The sequence below is a fragment of the Solea senegalensis genome, linkage group LG10 (genome assembly GCF_019176455.1).
Source record: "Solea senegalensis isolate Sse05_10M linkage group LG10, IFAPA_SoseM_1, whole genome shotgun sequence".
Taxonomy (NCBI): domain Eukaryota; kingdom Metazoa; phylum Chordata; class Actinopteri; order Pleuronectiformes; family Soleidae; genus Solea; species Solea senegalensis.
The window spans coordinates 4,500,829-4,526,778 of record NC_058030.1 but is presented as its reverse complement, the minus strand read 5'-3'; the positions used below and the strand labels follow the sequence as shown (position 1 = coordinate 4,526,778).

Genomic DNA, 25,950 nt, shown 5'->3' with positions numbered 1-25,950 from the left:
GAAGTTTCGACACCACCCCCCAGCGGCCGCACAGGCGCACTGAGCGTCAAACTGCCATTTTGTGGCAGAGGCTACTCTGCTAAAGCGGGAGAGGGATTAAAACAAACTGCGAAGAAGCCTGCATTTGTTGGCGGCTTGTTAAACTTTGTGGCAGACACCCCGTGCTCTTGGTCTTGTTGAACGGCAGGGAAAACACACAAAAAAGAGGTAAAGTATCACTACTTTTCTGATAAGGGGGGAGTTTGCAGGATCTTTAATCGGCCTCTAGGTGTCACGATGGGGCTCTGGGTCCGGGCAGCTCGTCGGAGAGTGTTTGTCTCCCTCTATCGTTATCGAAAAAGCCGTCAAAATACGCCTAAATACGAGAAGTTCTTATAAACGGTCAAACAACACGCTGCATTTCACGGCCATCTGTTAAAATAGCAGCGGAGATAAGTTAAGAATACTTCGACGATTTGGTTGGAGAATTTAGGCCGAGGCGTCCATTTTCTCGCTTCTTTGTTTCCTCGTCTTTACAGCCTTGACGACATGGAAACTGGCGGGTTTAAGTGATAGCGCGCAGCTAACGCTAGCGGCGTTGTTTGATTTTAGCATACGCATAGTAAAACACACAAATAAGCATGTCTGTAGTACTGTATGTGATTCTATGTTAACGGACAAACAATACAACGTCCTTAATCGAACAGTTGTCCCACTTTTGACATATTGCCAGACAGGATCTTTATTTAAGTTGCACGTAGCAGCGGATGCTAGCTAATGGTTAGCTCAAGGCCCTTCCCCACCCAGTCCCCTCAGTCCAGTAACGGCTTGGAAATGTCCGCTATATCCGTTATTAGCCTAATAAACGTACGCTCCAATATTACGTTAGGCGGAATCGGTTGATCTCGCATAGATTGTTGTTTGACAATCAACACCGATTTGGTTAGTTCGGACACATGCGACCTTAAAGGTAGTGGTGGGGTAAAACTAAGGATTGACGAGGCTTCAGAAGGCAAAGCGATCCTTTACGATCGCAGCGACGGCTGCCGATTCCCCAATACCAAACGCACCATTTGTGTTTCCCACGAACTTCTTCCAGCATCGAGTGCTGCGCCCATTTTTCCCTCCTGACGCCGCGGTAGTGGTCGACTTTGGCAGATGTTGTTGCACACGTCGCCCGCTGGTCTCTAAAGCCCACCTAGAGTCTCATAGCCACAGATGCACATATTACAGCAGAGAGCTCCCTCTACGACTCGGCTTGGAGAGCTACAAAAATACCGCTTTGTAAATGCAGTGCAAGGAGGCGACAGTCCCAAGATTGGCCACTGGTTATCTTTGCCAGGTTGTGTTGTAAATGTCTTGTACCGTCATGTCAAAGCATCTGCGACAGGCCTTGATCAAACCAAGCTTTCTGGTTTCCACCTATTAAACAACATAAAAAAACCATCTGTCCATAGAGATAAGTAGAGGTTACGTCATAAGTGGACAACATTTTTCCTCCAGAGGAACACATACTGACACATAAGGGAAGCAGAGGGCCACATTGAATCATGTCCTCTTTCATTTGGTTTACACAACGTGCTAGACAACACGCGTTACATTTCCATTTTGAATGTTAAAAAGTAAGCTAATTTCTGTATCAAACAAAGCAAATCCTCCATCACCTAGCAAGAATGTAGCACAACAATGAAGATTATTGATTACATACAGTATTTTGTCCCTGTTGCCATGAATGGTCATAAATAATCATGGTATAGTTCAAAAATAATTGCAGTCACCATCTTGGGCATTACTGGGAAGCCCAGTCAAATGAGCAGGTTTCTTGATGAACCTGTAAAGATGCTAAATCATTGATTTTTCATTTTAATTTGAAGTTTGCAAGCAATAATGAAGGTGCTCTATGACTACGGTTTAAAAACACAGGGGGGGAAACTCAAATGTCTGTTCAGCTAAAGATCTGCATCTTAATGCTGAGTGACCTAATTTGCACCATTTCTCATGATCATGACAGAATACTCAAAAGAAGTAGGGCATGAGCTGTTCAACCAGAAGAATACAAATGAAGAGGGGAGCTGTTAAGAAATCATGTAACACATGAGTGAATGTTTCAGACAAGTACATATTCTCCCCTCTTGCAGGTCTACCTGCCAGAATCCAGAGGTTGGTGGAAGAGAACAGTTAATATTGTCAGTGATGCGCAGGGTATTAAACTCACTAGAGCCCAATCATCACCCCCTGACTATCGTTTGATATATTTGCCTTAAAATAGTTGCTAGATTAAGTTTAATAAGATTTCCAAAAATTGTATATTGCAGCTCCTACCCAGCATGGACGGAGGGCCGACAGAGGGTGTAGGGGTGGAGGTCCCCACCAAGGACTACCCCTCCATCCAGGCCATTCACAGCCAGGATGCCATGGTTGCTGACCTCCTCCAGCAAGCGGCTGAGGCTGGGGGCGTGGTTGAAGCACAAGCTGGAGTCCTTGAGCAAGGTTTTTACAAATTGATGTGATTCTTTTCTACAGTCTTATGAATGTTGAATTGAATGAATTTCTTTTGCACATTATTGTATGTAATGTAATCAGAAGTTTTGTCCCTCTCAATGTTGTTTCAGCTCATGATGACGGAATGGCAGCGGCCACCCAGGCCCAGCAGCAGCTAATGGAAGCTGGGGATGGTGGAGGAGGCGTTGAAATGATGGTTATGAACTCACTCGATCCCACCCTCCTGCAGATGAAGACTGAGGTAAGTTTCCCAATCTTAGCTGTGGGGAAATGCACTCTTGTCTTGGGGGCATGTTTCATCAGTTCTGATGGTGTGCTGCTGTTGGAATGGAAATAAATAGGTAATACTTGACCTTTATGTATCAGCCTATTAACATAAAGTTGACCTGTAGGTGATGGAAGCTTCAGTGGGAGGGTCGACTGGAGTAGGTGCCGCTCACCAAGCAACTGTAACAACAGTGGACCAGACTCAAATCATCACACTACAGGTAGGTGCTTGTTTGGACACCGGCTTACGGCTTTGGACACCGGCTTACGATTCACAATATCTCTGTAGAGAAGAAGAGTCCCGTTCATATTGTAATGTGATGACCATTGTTTCTCTGCACACAGGTGGTAAACATGGAGGAGCAAGCAGCTTTGGGCCTGGGCGAGCTCCAGCTTGTCCAGGTGCCAGTTTCTGCCACCAGTGTGGAAGCCCTGCAACAAGGAACTTACGTTGATACCACTGCAATGTCAAAGGATGGGGACCCAGTCATCTGCCACACCCTGCCATTGCCTGAGGGCTTTCAGGTACACAGACATACTCACTGTTGGAGTAGTAAGACTAATAAATTACACCCTAAAAAAATTAAATCTGCCTCTGAGTAAACGTGAACAAAAAGTGGATTGGCATATTTTGTGTCTGTTACTGAACTGCTCATTGTTGTCTTTGGTGATTCATTTCATTTAAAACAAAATGACTGCATTTGCTGTGTAGGTAGTTAAAGTTGGTGCTAATGGGGAGGTGGAGACAGTGGAGCAAGAAGAAGATGAAGGAGAGATCCACCATGAAGAAGAGGATGATGAGGAGGTGGGTCATCAGATTCTGGAAGAAGTTGAAGATGTACCCATCCAGACTCAAAGTGATGACACAAACTGGTCTAAAGACCCAGATTACCAACCTCCTTCTGGAGGAATCAGGAGAGGCAAAAAGGTAGGATTTTTTTGATGTGTCAAATTTGTGACTGTGGGATAGGGGTGGGCGATCCTTTTTAATTGTTTAAGTCATTCTTCTTTTCAGGTAAAAAAGAGCCGTCTTCGTTATGGCGAGGGAGACAAGGACATGGATGTCAGCGTCTATGACTTTGAAGAAGAGCAGCAGGAGGGCCTTCTGTCTGAAGTCAATGCTGAGAAAGTGGTTGGTAACATGAAACCACCCAAACCTACTAAGATCAAGAAGAAAGGTAAGAAACGGATGAAATAAAAAAAATGTTTTTTTCCAAGTGCAGCATTCATGTTACCTTACAAGTAGAGAGGACCACTTCTTTGTGGAGTTCTGGCTCCTGATTCAATCAAGTTTTGTGGAATACTAAGTTTCTCCTATCTGTAGGGATATATACCTTTTTATAACCGATTTTTAATGAAACAATTTCACTGACGGCTGCTTTACTAAATTCCATCCAACCATTTCTTTGTTCCCCGCGACCCTCTGGTGGAGGATAAAGCGGTTAGATGATGACTGACTGACATTTCTTTGTTTATGTTAGTTACATGTACTGTGTCTGCTTAGAATCTCAACCACAGAGTACAGATCTGTCCAAAGGTCATTAGCACATTCATATATTTTCCTTTGCATTGGGTGTACAGAAAGAAATTATACCAATATTACAGTTTATTATCCTGAAATGGGATTGTGTTTTGTTCCAAAAATATTCTACAATTTTGGTTTCACAGAATTATATTTGTCATGATGATGATTCAACACCAGCTAAAATTGAATATTGGTTTCACTTTTAAGTAATGCTCCAAATACAAGCTCTATAGTATGCCATCGTTTTCCGCTTGCACTATGGCTACCGGGGTTTAATTGTCATAATTCATGCCCTGCTGTTGAATGAATTGTTAGGAGTGAAGAAGACGTTCCAGTGTGAGCTGTGTAGCTACACCTGCCCTCGCCGCTCCAACCTGGACAGACACATGAAGAGCCACACCGACGAGAGACCCCACAAATGTCACTTGTGTGGCAGAGCCTTCAGGACGGTCACACTGCTAAGAAACCATCTCAACACACACACCGGTACACATGAACACACGCGTATCTTCTTGAAAATGTTGGGACGGTGTTGATATTTCAAGAGGAGACGAGAGTAATTGTTCACACGCACGGCGTCTTTTACTTGTGCAGGTACCCGTCCACACAAGTGCACAGACTGTGATATGGCTTTTGTGACGAGCGGAGAGCTGGTTCGTCATCGTCGCTACAAACACACACACGAGAAACCCTTCAAATGCTCCATGTGTGACTATTGTAGTGTGGAGGTAGGATGTGCTTCATGTTCTTCCCAAATTACAGATTGCTTTTATGTATATCAGTCGATTTTACTTTCCTCTACTCAACCAGAAACTGGTTGAACTGCCTGTAATGGCAGATAAATTGTTCTGTTGTTGACTGTAATTTTGTGTGTTTTGTAGGTGAGCAAACTAAAGCGTCACATTCGATCCCATACTGGCGAGCGACCATTCCAGTGCAGTCTCTGTAGCTACGCCAGCAGAGACACATACAAGCTGAAGAGACACATGAGGACTCACTCAGGTAGGACTGCGCTGTAACTGCTGCAGTGGATGGTGTTTCATAGATCCACGATGTATTCGTCAGTTGCACATATTGTCATATAAAATTGATCCCAAAAGAATCATCATAAACCTGTGGATGTGCTAAATGTTTTTTCCTCAGGAGAGAAACCTTATGAGTGCTACATCTGCCATGCACGCTTTACCCAGAGTGGGACCATGAAGATGCACATTCTGCAGAAACACACCGAGAACGTGGCCAAATTCCACTGTCCACACTGTGACACTGTCATTGCACGGAAGAGTGATTTGGGTAAATCACACGCACACAAAAACACATTCGTACTCAATATTTTCTTTGCTTTGACGTTTCTTTCTTGCGTTAACTTTGTTCATTTCCAGGCGTCCATCTTCGAAAGCAGCACTCGTTTATCGAGACTGGAAAGAAGTGCCGTTACTGCGATGCCGTTTTCCACGAACGCTACGCTCTGATCCAGCACCAGAAGTCCCACAAGAACGAGAAACGGTTCAAATGTGAAATGTGTGACTACTGCTGCCGCCAGGTCGGTGCACTAATACTGCATTCCAAACAAATTAGAACTCTTGATTTATCCGATCTGACTTTTAGATTTCCAGCCTCAAAGCAATCTGTATGTAATAATATGCAAATCTGTAAAGGCCTTTTGTTCCTTGTAAACCAGGAACAAAAACACAGGAGACTTTTGGGATGATTAACATTCAAAAACGTGTGCGTTTAACAACAATTTACAAGCAGACTTAGTTTTAATAAATGACAGTGAGCCTTATTTTGTACAAAAAATACTATTCATATTGCAATGTGTGTGATGGTTTGAAATTTGGGCGCTGCTATTGTTGAGACAGAAAAACATGGGTATCACCATTGTCTCCATTGAGAATTCACCCTTTTTGGGATGGACACCTTAAACATTTGCAACTCACATGATCAAATATAATATTTTGAATGGGGATATTGTCTCTAAGTGGTGTGTGGTGTGTGCATTCTGTTTGGTGCAGGAGCGACACATGGTGATGCATCGTCGTACCCACACTGGAGAGAAACCTTTCGCCTGCAGCCAGTGTGAAAAGACTTTCAGGCAGAAGCAACTGCTGGATATGCACTTCAAACGCTACCACGACCCCAGCTTTATCCCTGCCACCTTCGTCTGCCCCAAGTGCAGCAAGACCTTCACCCGCAGGGTAAGGACACTTCTCTTTTAGCTGTTGTTCCCACTTGAGTGAAATCGTTACATACTTGGTGAGGCTATAAAAGCATCCGCTGACTGTCTGAAGTTGTGTTCTTGTAGAACACCATGGCACGCCACGCCGAGTACTGCAGCGGCGAGAATGACGAGGCTGAGAACGGAACTCCGTCCCCCAAAAAGGGGAGAAGAGGAAGAAAGAGGAAGATGATGAGCAGAAGAGATGATGGTGACAGCGGTGAGAGTTTAGTGTTGCTCTTATATGGTGCCCTGGTTGTAGGGGCTGTTATTTTCAGTTAGACAGATATCGTGCTTTATCACTATATGATTGTCTTTTCAGCATATTGGTTATCACAGAATCGTCATGTTGTGATATTATTGATATGTATCGTATCATGAGGTACCCTGTGATTCCCACTGCTAGCTCTTTGCATTAGCTTATCTGATGTGGTGTCATCTCCCTGTCATTCAGAGGACGATCAAGCCGAGCTCGACGAAGAGGAGGAGGACGACGAGGAGGGAGACTTGGAGGAAGAAGAATCAGCCATGCTACAGGAAGATGAGGAACCAGAGAGCATGGAGCTGGACCAGGCCCCTGCTTCCATCCCTGTACCGGCCCCCGAAGAGCCGCCAGTCAAGAGGAAACGAGGCCGACCCCCAAAGAATGCCCCCAAGGCTCCTACACCCAGCAAGTCTGTCAGAGCGGCCGCCAAGACAACGACTATTGGTGAGAACACGGTCGTCGTCATTCATTTGTTTTTGATTCTTCCTCATGATTTACTGAACCTAATTTTCCAGTCAGAAAAGGCTGTGAGATGGATGCACTTCAGTGGCGGATAAATTAATTTCACTAGTAAATCTTCACTTTTCTCACCTCGAAGTGCTTGTTCTCGTCGTCTTGTCTGGTTTTTGACACGGAAGGCTTGTTTGTGTGTTGTTGCAGCTGCTGCCATCATTCAGGTGGAGGACGAGAACACAGGAGCTGTGGAGAACATCATCGTGAAGAAGGAAGAGGGCGACGCCTCTGCAGAGACTCCCCTGGATGATCAGGGTGTGGCCCTGACCGTGGAAGGGGTAGGACTGGATGAGGGAGGGGTGGATACTGTTGAGCTGGCTGTGAATGAGGAAACGGCAGCTGCTGCCGCCGCCGCCGCCAACGGCGATCTGACGCCAGAGATGATCCTGAGCATGATGGACCGGTGAACACAAAACTGCAGCCCACACACACACACACACACACACACACGTAGCCTGATCATGTCTAAAGCTAACATTTCCACAATAATGCCTTCACCTCATGTCCCATCAATATGTGCTTTTTAACAGCAGCCATTTTACCTCCATTGGAGAGGATTGCAAAAAAAAACAAAAAACTGGTGACAGCAAAAACAGCCATGCAAAATGAAAGGAAGCAGCATGTAAATACTTCCCACGGTCACCACAGTATATCTTTATACACACTGTGGCACACACACACACACCAGATCCTGTGTCATTTCCAATATCACGTATAGATACCTGATTGTGTAAACTTATTACTGACTGCTTACTGCTCTCAAGTGCTTTGTTTTGTTTTTCCGCCGTTTCAATGTCTTCTGAATGAGTCATTGTCTTTTTTGCTACTTGTGTCTACAAAACCACATCCTGTGTCAGTCCTTGCCCACATGCTGACACGCTGTGCAGTTAAAGTTCAGTCAGAAACTAACTCACCGCTGTCTCTCTCTCTGTCTTTGCTTTTTACTTTGTTTTTCCTGCTCTCCTGATTATTTTACCATTTACCATACCCTTTTCATTTTTGTGTATATAATATAAAATGTAGGGTTTTTTCCCTAATGAAGACATAGTTTATGGTACTTAAAGTTGCCTCTGAAATTATCACTTGCTCTCACTCAAATGATTTGTTTTTCCCTAAAAGTCCGGCCTTGCTCTGTGGCCTGTGTGTAAACACATGATGTAAGTAGCTAACTGTACATCAAGACTTCAGTAGCAGGAAGTTGACCGAAGGATTCTATTTCTAATGCTGCTTTTCGACTGGTCAGAAGAACCCATGAACACCCATTAGCATCTGGCTTTCCTCTGCAATGAAAGTGAATGCAACTGGGCCTGGCTTTCACGCTTGGATCAAGTGACGCACTTGACGCAGGTTTTTATCGGCTCCCTCTCCGGTCGCAAGTAATGTAAACATTGCTTGCAGGTGAAGTCATAATTTCACCATTTTACTGTCATGACGCTTTCCTTGGTTGCGTGTTGTACATTTCGGCGCATGTCGCATCAAACACAACTGAGCAGACTCTTCTACCGGTAATTAAAAAGGTGCCGATCAGCCTTTTTAGCATGTTTACCTGTGTTTTTAAAAAAAAAGCCACTAATTTTGATGTAAAAGAGGAATAGGTGAGCATATGTTGGCAGGTTCTGATGGAAACTTGCCTTTCGTTGCCTCATTCAGAGTCCAGACTTGAAAGCTGGTAATTATTCATGCAGTTTGAACGCAAAGGTTTGCCGTCACACGAGCTCGGAGCAGATGGAGATAATCCTGAGATCAGTTTGTACATTCTTGTATACAGTATGTCTGTGCATTTAAATAGTCTTATTTGACGTAATCCACTGTTACAAAGACAAATGTTTTTATTTGGTAACATCAGCTGCTAAAAATGACTTCACGTCCCGGGTCATACAGCGTTTGGACCAGATGCGGTTGTTTGATCGGTGCTCCTCAGACACCTCTGGAACCACAGATGATTTGCATGTAATTGCATATTTTAACCCTTATTGATTTCTTGTGAAAACCTTTTTAATGTTTTTTTAAGTAGCTGGTCCAGGAATGTGTTGGTCAACCAGACTTGATGGTCATCACATGGTCCTTCAAGTCTCTTTTTCCTCCCACTACTCCATCACCTCATTCACCTCTCTGTGATTCTGTTGCTTAAAGCCTTTATCACCTTTGATACTGTTACACTCACACTCTCTGGCATTCTCTACAGGAGGCTTCGTCTCACTCTGTGCTCCTTTTTAATCTTTGGCCCAAATGCATGTGGTGTTTATCTCAGAAAAATAACAACCATTAGTTTCCAACATTCTGAAGTGTAATAACAGCGGTGGAATAATAACGACAAAACGCAGCCGTGTCCTGTTCTTTGACTTATTTTTAAGCGCTGTTTTTAGAAGGAAATCAGGCCTCGGGGGTTGGCGCTTTTAGTTTGCTGTAACTGTGATATCATTGGGAAATTTCACAGAATGATTAAGAGGGCTATGATGTTCTGATTTACAGTTTTCTGGCGTTGTGTAAATAATAGTTAGGGAAAGACCCCTCTGGTCCAATATGATCTCCTATTTTGTCTGTAGAAGTCAATTAAAAGCAGAAAATGTCTGCAAACGAGTTGTTGCTCCAACAAAATTCCATGTGACGCCAAAGAAGATGGGCGTGGGCCAGAACTGTAGCCCAGCCAGCTCCCGCTGTTGATTTGGATGTGCGTGCCTTTGCACAGGTTTTCTCCATGGAATGCTTCTGTAGACTATGACTGAATGAATCCATACACCCTGTGAGGTAACTGTTAAAAAAAAATGACCATATACATAGAAGTGGAAACAGTTTACTCTCTAAAATCTTTAACAGTCATCCAGCAACATCAATTCTGGGACAGCAACGTTTGTGTTACCATTCTGCAGACGGACAGATGGCGAACGGGTGTTGGACTGTTTTCACAGCAGCAGCATTGTTTTTTGTTTCGTTTCCCTTTCCTCATTGTTCTGTTAGCAGTGAAGTGAGAACAGTTTTTTTTTATATATATTCTGTCACATCCCTGTTTTAAGAGCGAGAACACTGAAGAAACACTTGTCATGTTGAAGCTGAGACACTGTACAGCCGATGAAAAATAAAAATGCTTATGCGCCTACAACTTCTGCCTGAGACTGTTCTTTCATTCATCAAGTACAGGTTTACTACAGTCTCTTGAGTCCTCAGAAATTGTTGAAAAACATGGTGATTATTTAGTTTTGTGAGGACAACATCCCTCGATTATGACAAATTTCTAAAATGTCCACAAACCAAAGATATGTTGCACTCAAATGGAATTTTAAAAATCACTGCAGAACAGGTGTGGTGTTTGCTCTCCTTTTGTCGCAGCCTTAGTGTGGGAGAGTGTTTGAATGAATTGCAGCTAATTAGTAGCACTGTTTGGTAAATTATAAACGAGTGTGGCAAACAACTGTTAACACTCATACTGTAGTGCATGTATAAAGGCAGGACTTTAACTGGAGCGTTGTGCTGGAAACATTTCTCCAACACAGCTGATGAAATGTTTTTATGCATGCGTTGGAGCCCTCTGGTGGCCAGAAGCCTCCATGCTCCGGCTGTGCATGTACCACAGTACTGTATGTCACTGATTGCGTCCTGTAATCCCTCAGTTCCAAGTTTAATATATTATTTCTAATTCATTTTGCAGACATACAGTAACATAAAATGCACACAAGCTCACACAAACCCAAAGAAAGCTAATATAAATATAATGGTAACACAAATAAGAGTCAATTCTCATTATTGTGACGTTGTCCTGACTTGCATGACCTGAACAGAGTCATGGTTAATGTAAAGAGGGACGTCTGTGCCTTTGCTGATAAATCATGATGAAATCTCTTCTGTGAAACACATCTGTTGACAGATAATCCTGTGTGCTTCATTTGTCCCACTGTGTCAGTGTTTTCACTACGACTGTTCGAAACTCGACTCGACGGTGATAAGGGTGCTCACTTCCTGACCCATCGTGTGCAAGGTTAAACCGGGTTACAGTCTCTCCCCTTTTTCACTTCTACGTTCACTACAGTAGTGACTCATGGAACAGGATGTCAGCATCTTCAAAATCAAGGTGACATGTGCAGACAGCAAAACAGAAAGTATGCATCTGTTAGAAAGAAATGTGATGGTGTTTTGTGCACGTGTGTGTGTGTGTGTGTGTGTGTGATCTGGCTCTTGACTTTTGCACCTCCCTCTATAGTTCCTGCTCATGCTGATGATAACTCACTCTGACCAAATGTCACTCAGTGCAGTTCACGTGTGTTTGGGAGCTTGAGGAGCAGCAGCAGATGATCACAGCTGGACATCTCGAGCATCTCACCTTCACTGCCGGAGTTTGACTGACGACCCGAGAAGAATGGACTCTGCCTCTCATAACCTGCGGGGTAAGAACAGACAAACAACAGCACCAGTGCTTTTTCTCATCTTCATCAGGAAAGTGAGAGATGGGCTCCAGACACCACTCTTAAGATGAAGTCATTCTCATCAATATTTATGATGATACTTCACATCATTTCAAAATAAAAGCATTTGTTTTGATATGGACTGATAAATAGTTCACAGTATAAATTTATTATGATGTAAAATGAAAAAAACAACTCATTTTAACTTAACATTAGGTATAACGTTTGAGACCTCTGGTTCAGTTTGGCTTCAGACAATGGATTATTGAAAGCGTGATGACACTGGTGGTTTCTTGAAAAGGTTTAGCAAACAAACGTGCAGAAGAAATGTGTGACAAAAATGCTGGGCACAGAAAACAGCTTAATTTAACAGATTATACTCAGTGAGTCATTGACAAAAGCAAAGAACAATTTAAAATAACACAACATTTCCAGCTTCTGAATGAAAGGGAGCAGAAAGACGAATAACCCTATTTAATCTGCCCCTTTGTTACAATACATACTTTACAAAGAGCATCGTGTGTCAAAAACAGAAACAAAACAGAAAACAACAACACCAAAACACAATTAAGCAAACAAAGCAGTCATACAAATAAAGCAACACAAGAAACTACAACTACATTTCTGCCCTTCCCTTTCGAGCATGTACTTTATAAAAACCTATAAAAACCTGCAGTTTTTCTTTAAAACTCAAAAGGTGTTTGTAGTTTTCATACATTCAGGTGATTGCACACAAAAAGATTTGTGTCCTAAAAGACGCAGAAATGCAGTTAAATTTCACACTTTGACTAATTTAATGACGGAAACAACAACACATGAAAACCTGGGGCATTTTCTGTAACTGTAAAGATGTTTTGAGACAGAGGTGAGATGTATCACCGTTCTGCAGCGACGTCCTCGGTTCAACAGCTGTGTTTCCACTTGTGACGCCTGTGACAGTAACTGACAACAAGTGAGGCAAAGGTGACTCACGAGCAAAGAGTATGTGAGGATACACGTGTGTGTGTGTGTGTGTGTGTGTGTGTGTGTGTGGAATGTCTCCTTGAATCTCTGTGAGCAACCACACGGCTCACTTTGACAGGTCGACGATGAAGGTTCAGGTTCTGACCTGTGGTCTGTGCTCCTGTGTGCAGATCAGATCTCAGAGCTGCTGAAGCCTCACAGGGTTTGTCTGGTGACGCCCGTCGTCCTGAACCACAGTCAGCCATGTGTGAGGTCGACCAGCACGTTTGTGGTGAGTCGGACACAATGAAGACTTTTTAATCTTGTGTTTGTCTTGATTACAGTGTGCTAGATAAGAAATAGTGGTTTGTTGAGAGTTTTTTTATATGCTGAATGAATTAGTCTATATCTGGGTCAAATAAACATGAAATATTGGGTATGACTGTGAAGCAGCTGTTAGTGTCTGCTATAAGAGCTACCTTCATGTTAAACCTGTGTTATGGGCGTCTGTATTGTTGTATGATTGGTGTACTGGAGAACTACACTTAAGTACAAGTACGTTATAAGCAAATTACTTGACTAAAAGTTAAAAGCACCTTTTCAAATATGACACTAAGTTACACTTAGAGTTTATTGTATAACATTGGAACAATGTACCACATGACATCAGAAACTCTGATTCTCTCTCCATTTCACCTCCTTTGGTGACGTCAAGTGTCCTGAAAGGCGTCTATAATGAAAAGTATGATCATTATTTTAAAGAAGTTTTCAACACCTTTTCCTCCCACATCCACCAATCTTTGTCTCTTCCCTCCCTTCAAAACTTGAACGCTCATATTTCTGTGTCTTTACACATACGAGGCATGGCTTCCTGACAGTATGACCTTGTGTGACCTTCAGAGGTCACCACTGCTGTTGGTTCTCTCGAGCAGGTGCCATCACTGATCCATTGTTGAATTCTGGACATGGACTATGAGACATAACCACCCTGGTATTGAATCGTGTTCAGATACAAGTCTCTAACCGCTGTCACGTCTCTCTGTCGCAGGTGCTGAGTCTGTGGAGAGGTTACCTGGTTGTGAACAAGCAACCTGTCAGGGTAAATACCCACGTTTGTCCCTGACTCAGTAAAACTTTCTAAACAACTAATTATCTGGATTTCTCATGTTTGAAAATAACATTTCCAAGTCCAGAGACACGAAACCTTCTGCTCAAGATGAAATATGAATTTAAGCGTTTCGGTTTACCATCATTTGAATCCTGTGTAGACAGATTTCTATGTGGTTAGAGATAGTTGAGGTTTTATGTACAAAGTTGTGTTACCTTTTTTCACACACATACTGTATCTGTGTTCATGTTGACAGGTGGAGAGCACGTTCAGCTACCTGGAGATCTGCTCCATCGAAATCCACAGCCTAACACAGGTTAAACACAAAAACTCAACATAAATAAACTTGTTTTTGTTTGGGGTTTTTTGAAAGGAACATAATGTTACGTGTGTGTGTGTGTGTGTGTGTGTGTGTATGTTGCAGATTGTGTTGAAGACAGACCGGCAGACTTTGTCTTTCAGCGTGTTGCACGTCAAGGATCTTGAGGCCATGGTCAGTCACATGACTGCCTCACTGAAGTGGATCTTCCCTGATTCATCTCCGGGGTGAGTCTCACTCCTCAACCTGGGGCCCGTTTCAGAAAGCAGGTTCAACAAATGCTGAGTTAAAAACCTTAACTCTAGGTTGAGCTGTCAAACTCTGAGTTTTGGGTCTCAGAACAGCTGATCAGCATTAGTTCAATAAACTCTGATTATGTTCACTCTGAGTTAAGCGTGTGCGTTGGGAATGAAAAAAGCCGTCATCGACGGAGCTCCGATACTACGATTCACCATGGCAACGGGTAAACAAAGAGCACAGCCTCCATTTTAATCCATTTGAGCAGAAATATTAACGCATGTGACCATGACATTTATCTTCAAAAAAAGGAGTGAAGAGAGGAGTCAATAAATGAACACTATTACATTTTACATCATTTAACAGACTTTAATTTCATTAATGGATGTTGAAATGCTGCAGTCCTACCATTATGTTACATTTGATTTGATATTTATTCAGCTGTAACCTGACGGGGACAAATGCATTAGACAGAAACTGAAGATGAGAATATGGATCAAACTGATAAAACATAGTTCACTTATGAACCTATAATTATAAAGTCCAACTGAAGCGTCAATGTTCAAACTGACTCACATTTTTGACTCTAATTTACATTAAACCTCTTGCTCAACGCTATTTCATGACTATATTTGAAATGAAATGCTGTCAAAGCACGTTAAGATTTCGTCCACAGCTAGATTCAAAAAGTCTCTTCTAAACTACAGTGAAGTTTAAGAGTTTCCAGCGGCATCAGAAATATTCACATCAGCTTTAATCTCCATCATGATGTGATCTATGATAGTGTCTACAGTGATGATTAGCGTACAGTAACACACGATAAAACAATCTGACAGTCTTAATATGCACAGAGTCACAGTGTTGGTGCGAACTACGGGGGAGCCAGGAGGGGTCTCACCCCCCCTTAATGAGACATGAGCTCCCCTGGAAACATGATTTGTGAGATTTTGGGGGCGTCCCTAAAATATTGTCAAAATATTGTTTTTTGATAGATTTTAGTTGCTCTGATACGTGTTTTGATATCGACTGTATGGGTCAGACAGCTGCTTCAGCCTCAGCAGGAGGAAGAAAACCTGCCAACGAGTAGGTTAGGTTCACGTTGTTGCCAGGGTAACTGACTCAGCGAAAAACCAGAGTTCCCCTCATCTCACGATTAACTAACTCAGAGTTTTCACTAAACCTGCTTTCTGAAACGGGCCCCTGAACACACACAAACACACACACAGATAAATGAGCTGTCCTCCATTCCACAGAAAGCTATTAAAGACGATTCCTGCAGATGTGGAGCAAAGACTCAACATGCTGGCTGCTGTGATAGAGGAGCAGCTGAACAGTCGGCCTGGACCCTGTGGTAAACACCTTTCATTTCACACTGTTTTGACTGCAGGGCTGATCAGAGTCTGTTTGTCCATGGCTGCTGTAAACATTCCTCTCCCTGTGATAGTCTGAGGCTGTGTGATATCAGAGAGAATCATTAGGGGCCCCTTTTTGATTTGTTTGAAGGAAATCCATGTATTCACAGTGTTTGTGTTTGTGTTTGTGTGTTCTCCAGGAGGATTCTCTGACACCTACGCTGCTCTGTGTGATTTCAATGAGATGTCATTTAGAGAGGAGATTCAGTGGGTATGTCACTGCTGTACTGAAATCGTCCACTATAGATACGTGACCATAACAGAAAACAAAACAACATTTCTTTGGAAGTAAACCTGCAGGGTTAGAGTCTTGTTTCACTGCCACCACTCAGCTGTTACGTTTGAGCAAAACCTGTGAACTTGTAATCACAACATAAACATTGTAAACATTGATTTATTCTCAGCCAAAGAGCAACTGTAAGAAATAAAAAATAATAATCAGGGACTCCCTCAAGTATAACGCCTGAAATAACTTAACTGTAAACGGTTTGATTAGAAAGTATGAACTGTCTCTGATAGTGTCTATCATTACCAAAGGGTCCTTAAATGCAGCTGCATCAACACATATAGGAGTGTGACATCACTCTTTACTCAAGACATTGCTACTTCACTATTTACTTGCATGGTGTCCTATGACGCCTCCTTGTGGCAGCAGCTCTCACTGTGTTTAAATCCTTTTCTTCACTAACTTTGTCTTTTTTACGTGTGTTTCCTTTTAACCTCTGAGTACAAATGTCATGAATGTCCCCATTGTCAGAATAATAAAGATCTTATCAGATTAGATTAGATAATTTATAAGAAAATACAACGAAATTCAGGATACGGACTTATAAATGAATAAGTAAGTAATAAATATACACACTCACACGTTCCAGCAAACATTCATTTAACCCCACAATCACAGTCAGCACTGATGTACGCATTCAGCTATAAATGTCCATTTCACTTTAAAATAACAAATATATTGCACAATATCACTGCAGTGAAAAGGTGAAAAACATGATCATTTAGCATGTCATTTGTTTCCTGATATCATGTGAGGCTAATTGCTGCATATTGGACCTTTTAAAGCCACTTGACGTGAATTGAATGTTGGCACTGGTGCACTGACTGTGTTTGGCAGGATGTTGACAACATCTACTACATCCACAATTGTAGACACTTCAACCTCTGTGACTTCAGCCACTTAGACAACAGGTGAGATTCCAGTAGTTCCATCCCGTGACGCCTTGTGACTAAATGAGCACTAAATGTCTCTCTTTTTTCCCTTTTCTCAGTGACTTGGCCTTAACGGTAGCAGCTCTGTCCTTCAACCAGTGGTTTACCATGATCTACAGCAAAGAATATAAACTGGTAAAGTTTGCACTTGTTGTCACGTAAAGGAATACTTTAGCTATTTACATTTAACTTTGTATCTCTAGAATAGGGGTAGAATTTTGCCCAACCTCAGTTTCCCCTGAGTCGAGAAATATCTTCATTCTTTTCTTTGTTACGTGCCCACCAGTGACACTTGGTCCTGTTAGCGTAACTGTTAGCAAAGATGGCGGACACTGTTTACATTCTGGTGATGTCTGGGAAAGATATTTCTCAAGTCAGGGGAAACTGAGGTTAGGAAGCACAAGTTTTCAAAAACACTACCCCTATTCTAGTAATACAAAGCTAAATACAAATCAGTGAAGTGTTCCTTTAATGCAGTTTTGTTCCAGTTTGATTCAAAATGCTAATTCAGCCGGAGCCATTCTTGAGTCAGTGAAGAATTAGCTTGAATCTTTGATGTGAAAAAGAAATCTTATTTTATCCCTAACTTATAAAGTTCGTTTCGTGACGTCTCTTTGTCCCGTCAGTCGGTAGATGTCCAGGAACAGTTGACCTTCCTGCTGTCCAAGTCTCCTAGTCTGGAGGAGCTCTCACTGGAGGCCAGTGGACTCAAAGTGTGAGTGTACTGTATATGTGACTGTGTGCTGACACGTAATCAGACACATCTATCTGAACAATGTGTTTCAATGTAGATTTCCCTTGGAAATTAATGTAAATAATACGTATAATTTAGAGTCTAAAGTGGAGAAGTAACCTCCTTAATCCGCTGCAGGGATTTTGCCGTGAAAATGGCAGCTGCCTTGCGAGAGCACGCCTCCTCTACCCTGCGTTGCATCAACCTCTCGGGCAATCCGATCGAAGACAAAGGTAAGATTCACACATCACAGCTGGGAGGTATGGATTTAAGCATAGTATGATAAGTCCATAGAGATGTGGGCAGCCCACGGTTAACCGGAGGAGAACTGGGCTTGTAACTGGATTTGAATCCCCATCAAGTCAAGGACTGGGGTAAACAAACCTGAGCAAGGTACCCACTGTTAATTGGACACTCTAAATTGACCCACTGGGGAGGCCACATCCAGTGTCCTAGTGTCAGGATGAGCAATGTGGATCATTTGCTGTGGCGACCCCGAGAGAGGGAGAAGCCGAAAGAGCAACAAGAAAAAAGGTACAGTGAGTCCAAAGAGATAACCAGCAATTTCATGTTCATGTACACGGAAGTAGTTGATCCAAATCGATTATTTTGAGACATCTGTCTGAAATGCTTTATTCACATTTACCTCAGTGACATACACTTCTCAGTAGACCAGCAGCTCCTGTGTCCTCCTGAGCTAAAAATGCTGATTTTTGCAAACTTTGCTGCAGGAATTCATCGATTCAGTGCCGCTATCAAGTACTTGTGAGGTTTTATTCATCATACAACTACAAAACACCCACAAAAAACATCTCTAATGTTTGATTATGTGCAAAAAGCTTGTCACAAAGAACAGCTAAGGTGTTTGTATAAATTGGATTTCAGTAAGTGTGTGTCTGTGTGTTTGTTGTTTTGTTCTCAGGAGTGATGGCGCTCAGTCAGGAGTTGGGGAATATCTGTGAAGGACTCAAACACCTTTCGCTGTCCCGCGTGTCAATGACTTCAAGAGGTACACATGTACGCATTATGTCATCTGGCTTTTTGCCCAAATATGGAAGTAATGTAATGTTCTCACCCTCTACCAGTCATTCTTCTCCCTTTCGTAATAAAAAAGAGAAGCTTGAGCGATCTCTACCAATCAATGTCATTTCAAACCAAATTGTATTATAAGCATTACTTGACAAAGTTACTCATGGATGCTCACATTTAGTGCATGTTTTTAACACCCCTGTCTCCAGGTCTGGGCTGTCTGAGTCAGATGTTATCCTCCACTCAACCCTTCTCAGCTTCTCTGACCCACCTCGATCTGTCCGGTAACTCCAGCTGCCTGGTCAGTGAGGAGGCCACGGTATGTTCTGCTCTGCGTGTGTGTGCCTCTGTGTGTGTTTGTGTGTGTTTGTTCCAGGGATTTCTCAAATTGTGAGCACCCTAATCTGGGGATTTGGGGACGAAAAACAAGCCCCCATGACGTAAATGATTACATTTTAAGTTGAAGACATGTTTTATGGTTAAGGTTAAGTTAAGGGTTGGGCTAAGACAGTTGTAGTTATCGTTAAAGTTAGAGTAAGTCTCCAGGAAATTAATATAAGTCAATATAATGTCCACTGAAGTATGGAAACCAGAGTCTTTGTGTTTGTTTGTGTTCTTGTATGGGTGTCTTTGTGAGGACCAAAACAACTTGTAAACCTAAGGGAGTGAGTTAAAAGGATCTTTTTGAGGGTTAAGGGTTGGTTTTAGGGTTGGGGTTAGAATTGAGTTTAGGTTAGAGTTAGGGTCAGGCATTTAGTTGTGATAGTTAAGGTTAGAGTAAGGGATTAGAATATGAATTAGGTCAATGTGTGTCCTCACTATGAATGCTGTGCAAAAAAAAAACCCTCATATTATCAAGCTTCATCTACAGTATATCAGACATGTCCAATGTCCAGCCCGTGGGCATTCACAGCCCTCCATCAGTTTTTTTACAGCCCGCAGCTCGTGTTATTTAAGCCAGCGATGGACTGGGACAGAAAATTGGGCATGTGTATGTGTCATCCAGATTAATCCAGATGTGAAAAAAGGCAGATTTGTTTCATTTGTTCACTCCAGCGGTGCTTAGATTTGGTTACATTTCCATTTAAAAATGATAATTGTGACTATGAAGATACAGTTATTGTACAACAGTGAATTTGTATGTAACTTTTAATGTTTAAAGAAGATCTGAAGGGACCATTTTCACACTTTCAAATCTGGCCCGTTGTTTGTTTGGACACCCCTGATCTTCATGCTTTACAAAACTGGGTGTATGACACGCACACACACACACACACACATTAAAATAAAACACTACACTTTAGAATTATGTTTTTATGAACAAGAATATCAATGAGAATTTATCTCAATGTCATTTTACAAATGTATTTTTTTTTTAATGTCTACTGTACATGCAGGGTTGGGACTATGTATGTGCCTCAGCTTTTATTTCACCTGTTTTTGTGACACACAACCATGTGCATCTATTGTCTTGCAGTTTCTCTTCAGGTTCTTGTCCAGTACTAACTCTCTGTCTCACCTGGACCTCAGTGACACCAACTGCCCACTGGACACGGTGAGTGACAGAGGAAGTTTATGTTTTATGTACAAAAATGATTTTGTACAACCAGCCAACAACACACAGAGATGATGTGATGCATCATTCAAAATAAATAAAGCTGCTTAGCTCAGATATGAAACTTTACTCTTAAGGCTTCACACTGTAGTTCAGACTTTCCTGAATCTATAATGATTAATTACTGATTAATAATAATTCATAACAATAAGAGTAATTTATACATTATGTAGGTACATATGTTTAGTACCAGCTCTGGAGCTTGATCAGTCTTTTATTTTGTAGATTTTTTTGTACTATTTATTCTTCAGCTTCTTGAATTAAGTGGCTTTTTTTTGTTGACAAAAAGTGACTTTTTTTTTTGTTATACACACCTTCTGTCCTGAGAGAGGAATCCCTCACTTGTGACTCTTTTCTCTCACAGTTATTTGTGTCCCTGTCGTCTGGCTGTTGTGACAAACTGCAGCATCTGAACCTGGCGAGGAATCCTTTCAGCCACAGGTGAAACTCTCCCGGAGTCAGTGAGGCACCACGGAAATCATTATTGCTTCACGAATAGACTCGTGACTCACGTTATGTTTTATTTTGGACTTTTGTTGTGTGAAATCCTTCGTTTTGAGTGACCTAAGTGACAGAAACTTATCAAACAAGGCAACTGTAAACGGGTAAAGACATTTTCTACAAGTTCTTAAGATACCAAAAACTTAAGTAGGCTTAATTTAATTAGGCAAACCTTTTGTTAACTGGCTAAAACCCGTTTTTCCTTGTGTTTAGGAGGGTCAGTACAACCACACAAACCAGATCAAAACTATCCATTTAACGTTCAAGGCAAAGTGTGTTGGATCTGACACAACTCCTGATTGAAATATGAAAGGCTCATTCTGTATATTGTCCATATGAAATAATTATTTTATCTCCAATTTATGCCAAATTTGTGTGGGTGTGTGTGTGTTTTTGTGTGCAGAAAGATGCGACGCGTGACCAGAAGTATTGGAGAGTTCTTCAGACAGAGCTGTGAGCTGAAATATGTGGGCCTTTCTGAAACCAAACTGCCTCCACAAGCTCTCAGGTACGTTAGTTTCATATCATTGTTGTTCATTTCAGTTCTATTTATTTAATGTCAACGGTCATTCTTGACTTAAAGGCATATCTAATTTGACTTGAAAAAATGCTGTTTATTTTTTTGTCAGTTTCAAATCACCCAAGTAGAGAGCACAACTCACCTCATTTCAAACTCATCAGTGAGTCTGTGGCTAATGAGTCAGTTGAAGAGGTCAGAGAAGTTGTGTTTGAACTGATTATATGATTTTTCAGGTTATTACTGCAGGGCCTGGCAACCAACACTCGTCTGTTAGAGCTGGAGCTGGACCTCAGCAGTTGCGAGGTACACACACACATACACACGCACTATTTGAAACGAGTAATTGAAGTAGAAATGTGTGTACTTGTAATTATATCTTTGTGAGGTCCAAAAAAAACCCCGTAAAAATCCATCTTTGTGGGGACATTTTGTCTGGGCCCCTCACATTTAAAGGGCTTTTTCATTGTTAAGACCTGGTTTAAGGATTAGGGTTAGAATCGGGTTTAGGTTAGGGTAAGGATTAGGCACTTAATTGTGATGTTCAGGTTAGGGTAAGATATAAAACAAGTGTGTGTGTGTGTGTGTTTGTGTGTGTAGTTACGTTCAGTCGGAGCCCAGGTGATACAGGAGCACATCTCTGAAGCTACAGCCATCGGAAGTCTGGATATCTCTGACAATGGTACACACATGCACTTTCTCAGCATCTAAAATGTCTAAAATGATTAGGAAGACATAAAAATGTGCCGTGACTCAAAAATACAACATACAGAACATTAAAACCCTGGAGTTTTAAAGTTAAAAAGGGTTCTTTTTCATAAAAAAAATGAATAGACTGTTGATATACACTGTTGCTTTATTTCTCCCTCTCTCTTCTCCCTGCTGTTGTGTAGGTTTTGAGAATGACATGGTGACTCTGGTCCTATCGCTCGGTCAGTGTCATTCTCTCAAACGTCTCGCATTAGGGAGGAACTTTGCCATGAAGTCCAGGTGTGGAAAACATGAAACCAGTTCCTGCTGTTGTTCCAATATATCTAAGATATCTATCTATATCTTTAGACTCAGAGACCAGGTTCCCTCTGTTCGTCTTCTGGTCCTGTCTTGTCTTCTCCTACATGTTGTTTTCTTGTTTTTCTCTCCTTCTACAAGAGCTCTCACTGATGTTCTTCACCGCATTGCTCAGCTCATTCAGGACGAAGAGTGTGTGAGTAACAACTCCTTCCAATTCTTTCACTCTGAATTCCTGTAAGTGATGAAATTAGAGTACAGTATGTATTACATTTGGATCAATTCTGTACAAACCGATTAAAGCAGCTTTTGCAGCCCACACAAATGTATTATCTCCCCACCCTACGTTGTGTTATACATTATCAGTTTGTGTGCTCAGCTGAATGTGGTTGTGCAGCCCTTGCAGTGTCTGTCAGTGTGCGACTCCAAGCTGAAGACGGGGATTCACATTCTGCTGAGTGCTTTGGGAGGCCAAGCGGCTTTGGCAGAACTTGATATCAGTGGGAACCACATCGGAGACACTGGAGCCAAAATGGTGGCTAAAGCCCTGATGAATAACACCCGACTGAGGTGAACACACACAGGAAGAAGAGAAATTGAATCATTGTGCAAATTATTGTTCCAAATCAGCATTTTGCTGAAACATTTACAACCGTTATTTCTATCAAGAGCTGTGGATCTACTGTTTGCCACTAGATGTCATTATTACATTATTTGAAGCTAAACTAACATTAAGCATGTGTCTTGCTGCTAGAGTGTTTGTGCCACCTACCTACCTACCTACCTACCTACCTCCCTCTCTTTTCAAGGACTCTAACATGGGACAGAAACAACATCACTGCCAAGGGATACCAGGATGTGGCTGAAGCCTTGGAAAGGTAACACTCTCTCTCTCTGTCTCTCTCTGTCTCTCTCTCTCGCTCTCTCTCTCTCTCTCTCACACACACACACACACACAGCTGTAACAGCCTTACCATTGCCCTATGTATTACCCTAACCTAGTCCTAAACTTAACCAGTGCCTCAGGAATGAGGTTCTGCCTCATTAGGACCAGACAACATCAGTGTTTATGACAGTAAAGACAAAGGTAACTAATGCGCACACATAGTGAGATAATGTCACTGTTAGTACTTGTCTGTAATTGTTTTTTAAGTGTTTATTAATTCTAGTCTAATATAAGCCATTATACATCTGTCTAGAAGAGGCTCTCATTGCAAAGTTGTGTTGTACATTTTTGACGGTGGGATTTTCCACGTTGTGCAGGAACTTCACTCTGCAGCAGGTGTCTCTCCCTCTGGCTGACATCACACAGAGTTACCGCGGCAACCCTGACAGAACAAAAGAGGCCCTGCACAAGGTCAGCGTGTGTAATGAGCAATAATATATGCACTGTACGTACACTTTTCTTTCATGCCTCACATCTTGTTTTCCTCCACGTGCCTGTCTGTCTGTGAGAATGTGTTGTGCTTTAAAAGGTCAGGCCGAGCAGGGGAATTGTATCAAAGCTGCAGCAATAGCTGATGTTGAGCTCTTTGGCTTGAGCTCCACTTGTGGATGCACAACTCCATCAGTTGTGCATGAGCAGATGACATAGACACAGTCTCTGCTGAAGTTGACACATTTATTGCATTTACTGTCTGGTTTTTTTAATGCTGGAGATGTTTGTTCTTTAAATGGTCTGTATTTATATCGTGCTGCACTTACACTTAATACTACAGCAGCACGTTTTCTATCGCACATCTTTCATACCCATTCACACGCTGCCGGCACAGCCGTCTGGAGCAACGTGGGATTAAGTGTCTCGCCCAAGGACACATCAACATGTAGACTCGTGGAGCTGGGAATTGGACCCACAATCTTCCAGTTGAAAGACGAATCGCCCTACCACTGAGCTACCATCTTTATACTGAAGGGACCTGTATGCAAAGTAGTTGTAGTAGAACAGTCAATAGAAGCTCCCCCCCTCTCTCTGAATTGACCTCTGACCTCTCTGTGACCTACAGTACCTTGAAGTCACTGTGGTGAAGGATACAGGTTACAATGTTGCCATTAGCTCATGTATAGAGCTACAACTAACGATTATTTTCATAATGGATTAATCTATTGATAATATTTTCAATTAATCGAGTAATCGTATGGTCCATACAATGTCAGAAAATGCTAAAAAAAAGTTGATCAGTGTTCGTCAAACCTGGAAATTATGATATTCTCGAATGTCTTGTTTTGTCTACAAACCAAAATGATTCAGTTTAAAGGATTTCTTTGTTATATGGGGCAAATAATCTAGAAAATATTAAATTTAAGAAGCTAAAACAATCAGAAATCTTGTTTTAATCATGAAAAAAAGCTTCAAACCAATTAATGGTTGATGAATCGTCAACAAAATAGTTAACGATTAATTGAGTAATTTCAGCTCTACTCATGTGTAATAAAACTATTAACCAGAGGACATCATGTGCATCTACAGAACCTCATTTCTCAGGAACTGTTTAAGTTTAGGTCCAAGACTTAAATTGGCATTAACTAGTGATGGTTAAGTTTAGAAATAATGCTTTGCTTAGGCCGATCCAAATGAATGAAAGTCAATAACAGTCCCTTAAAAGATAACGGCATGTGTGTGTGTGTGTGTGAGCAGATTCAACAGTGTTTGGACAGAAACAACCAGAGACAGTTTGACAGAGTGGAACTGCAGCGAGTGTTCAGATCTCAACAATCTGAAAAGGTAAGAATTATAACAGCATGCAAGACTAGAATAAACAACCATAATACAAATCCTACAATTTAACACTAACATCCATAATCCGTTAATAATCTTAATCCTTTTATCTTTTTGTACTGTCTGTTCGGGCTTGCTGTAGAACGTGAGTGAATTACTATTAGAATTAGTTTTATTTGTGTGTGCAAATAAAAATACACACATGAACTGGGAACACACATAAAGTGAGTGCAGGAGCAGTGGGCAGCACTTTATCTGCACCTGGGTACCTTGCTCAGGGGTGCCCTTGACTTTCAAAAGCTCAATTCCCCTCCTCTTGGCCATGGGCTGGTAGCTAAAGATTACCTCTGTAAAGCAAAGCCCTTGCCTTAAGCTTATATAAACGGCTTATTATGAAGAAAACCAAGTGATTTTTATTTTTAAAGCAATTATACTTAGGGGTTTTATTCATTCATTCAATTTTGGCTAATAAACCCTCCTAAATGTTACACACTGGACCTTTAACAATAAATACATACTCAATTAAATAATCATATGAGATGAGCTCCATGTACCAGCTGCGGTCCAGGCCTGTGTCTTCACCTGTGTTTTGTCTCTTTCAGCTGGTCCACGGTATGTGTCAACAGCTGGAGGACAGTCTTCAGCATGTAAACCAGTGCAGCATTCAGGAAGTCCAGGCCGATATCCTGACAGCGCAGGAGGTGCTGCACAACGCCCGGGAGTCTTTCAAGGTGCACACTGCACCCATCCACTTAAATAATTATAACTTTACCAAGACTGACCATGTGCCATGTCAGTTTGTAAAAGATAACATATTTGCTGTGATTGTTCTTTTTGTTATGCTTTCTGCTGCCTTCACTACTAAGTCCAGTTTTGGGGATTTTGTTTTTTAATTCGTACTTTTTGTTGTACTTATCATATGAATGAGA

At 41.8% G+C, this 25,950-nt stretch overlaps 2 protein-coding genes across 2 annotated transcripts in view; both read left to right on the top strand.

Moving 5' to 3' along the window:
* Nucleotides 1–8: 8 nt before the first annotated feature.
* On the top strand, nt 9–10,369 carry LOC122775953 (transcriptional repressor CTCF-like). The gene is made up of 16 exons (XM_044036213.1): nt 9–207; nt 2,295–2,469; nt 2,592–2,722; nt 2,874–2,969; nt 3,094–3,273; nt 3,461–3,676; nt 3,764–3,926; nt 4,589–4,759; nt 4,868–5,001; nt 5,155–5,275; nt 5,417–5,566; nt 5,656–5,816; nt 6,289–6,471; nt 6,579–6,711; nt 6,946–7,200; nt 7,417–10,369. The coding sequence occupies exons 2-16, from the start codon at nt 2,307–2,309 to the stop codon at nt 7,674–7,676; spliced, it is 2,517 nt and encodes an 838-aa protein (XP_043892148.1). The 5' UTR covers nt 9–207; nt 2,295–2,306; the 3' UTR covers nt 7,677–10,369.
* A 1,136-nt stretch (nt 10,370–11,505) lies between these two features.
* carmil2 (capping protein regulator and myosin 1 linker 2) overlaps nt 11,506–25,950 on the top strand; it is a 36,675-nt gene continuing 22,230 nt past the window's right edge. The window contains exons 1-25 of the mRNA XM_044035891.1: nt 11,506–11,648; nt 12,800–12,900; nt 13,657–13,707; nt 13,973–14,032; nt 14,141–14,262; nt 15,526–15,623; nt 15,825–15,895; nt 16,808–16,881; nt 16,962–17,037; nt 17,529–17,617; nt 17,774–17,868; nt 18,558–18,644; nt 18,874–18,983; nt 20,142–20,219; nt 20,644–20,720; nt 21,184–21,288; nt 21,534–21,603; nt 21,898–21,979; nt 22,191–22,287; nt 22,447–22,501; nt 22,703–22,875; nt 23,115–23,183; nt 23,569–23,662; nt 24,941–25,027; nt 25,624–25,752. Coding sequence (XP_043891826.1) covers nt 11,621–11,648; nt 12,800–12,900; nt 13,657–13,707; nt 13,973–14,032; nt 14,141–14,262; nt 15,526–15,623; nt 15,825–15,895; nt 16,808–16,881; nt 16,962–17,037; nt 17,529–17,617; nt 17,774–17,868; nt 18,558–18,644; nt 18,874–18,983; nt 20,142–20,219; nt 20,644–20,720; nt 21,184–21,288; nt 21,534–21,603; nt 21,898–21,979; nt 22,191–22,287; nt 22,447–22,501; nt 22,703–22,875; nt 23,115–23,183; nt 23,569–23,662; nt 24,941–25,027; nt 25,624–25,752 — 2,178 coding nt within the window. The 5' untranslated portion in view covers nt 11,506–11,620. The remainder of the gene's footprint in view (nt 11,649–12,799; nt 12,901–13,656; nt 13,708–13,972; nt 14,033–14,140; nt 14,263–15,525; nt 15,624–15,824; nt 15,896–16,807; nt 16,882–16,961; nt 17,038–17,528; nt 17,618–17,773; nt 17,869–18,557; nt 18,645–18,873; nt 18,984–20,141; nt 20,220–20,643; nt 20,721–21,183; nt 21,289–21,533; nt 21,604–21,897; nt 21,980–22,190; nt 22,288–22,446; nt 22,502–22,702; nt 22,876–23,114; nt 23,184–23,568; nt 23,663–24,940; nt 25,028–25,623; nt 25,753–25,950) is intronic.

Excerpts from the sequence above, each read along its gene's own strand:
- LOC122775953 (XM_044036213.1), top strand. The coding sequence starts at position 2,307 with ATGGACGGAGGGCCGACAGAGGGTGTAGGGGTGGAGGTCCCCACCAAG. Across the intron at positions 2,470-2,591 it reads AGCTGGAGTCCTTGAGCAAG|CTCATGATGACGGAATGGCA; the intron begins GTTTTTACAAAT and ends ATGTTGTTTCAG. Across the intron at positions 2,970-3,093 it reads CTCAAATCATCACACTACAG|GTGGTAAACATGGAGGAGCA; the intron begins GTAGGTGCTTGT and ends CTCTGCACACAG.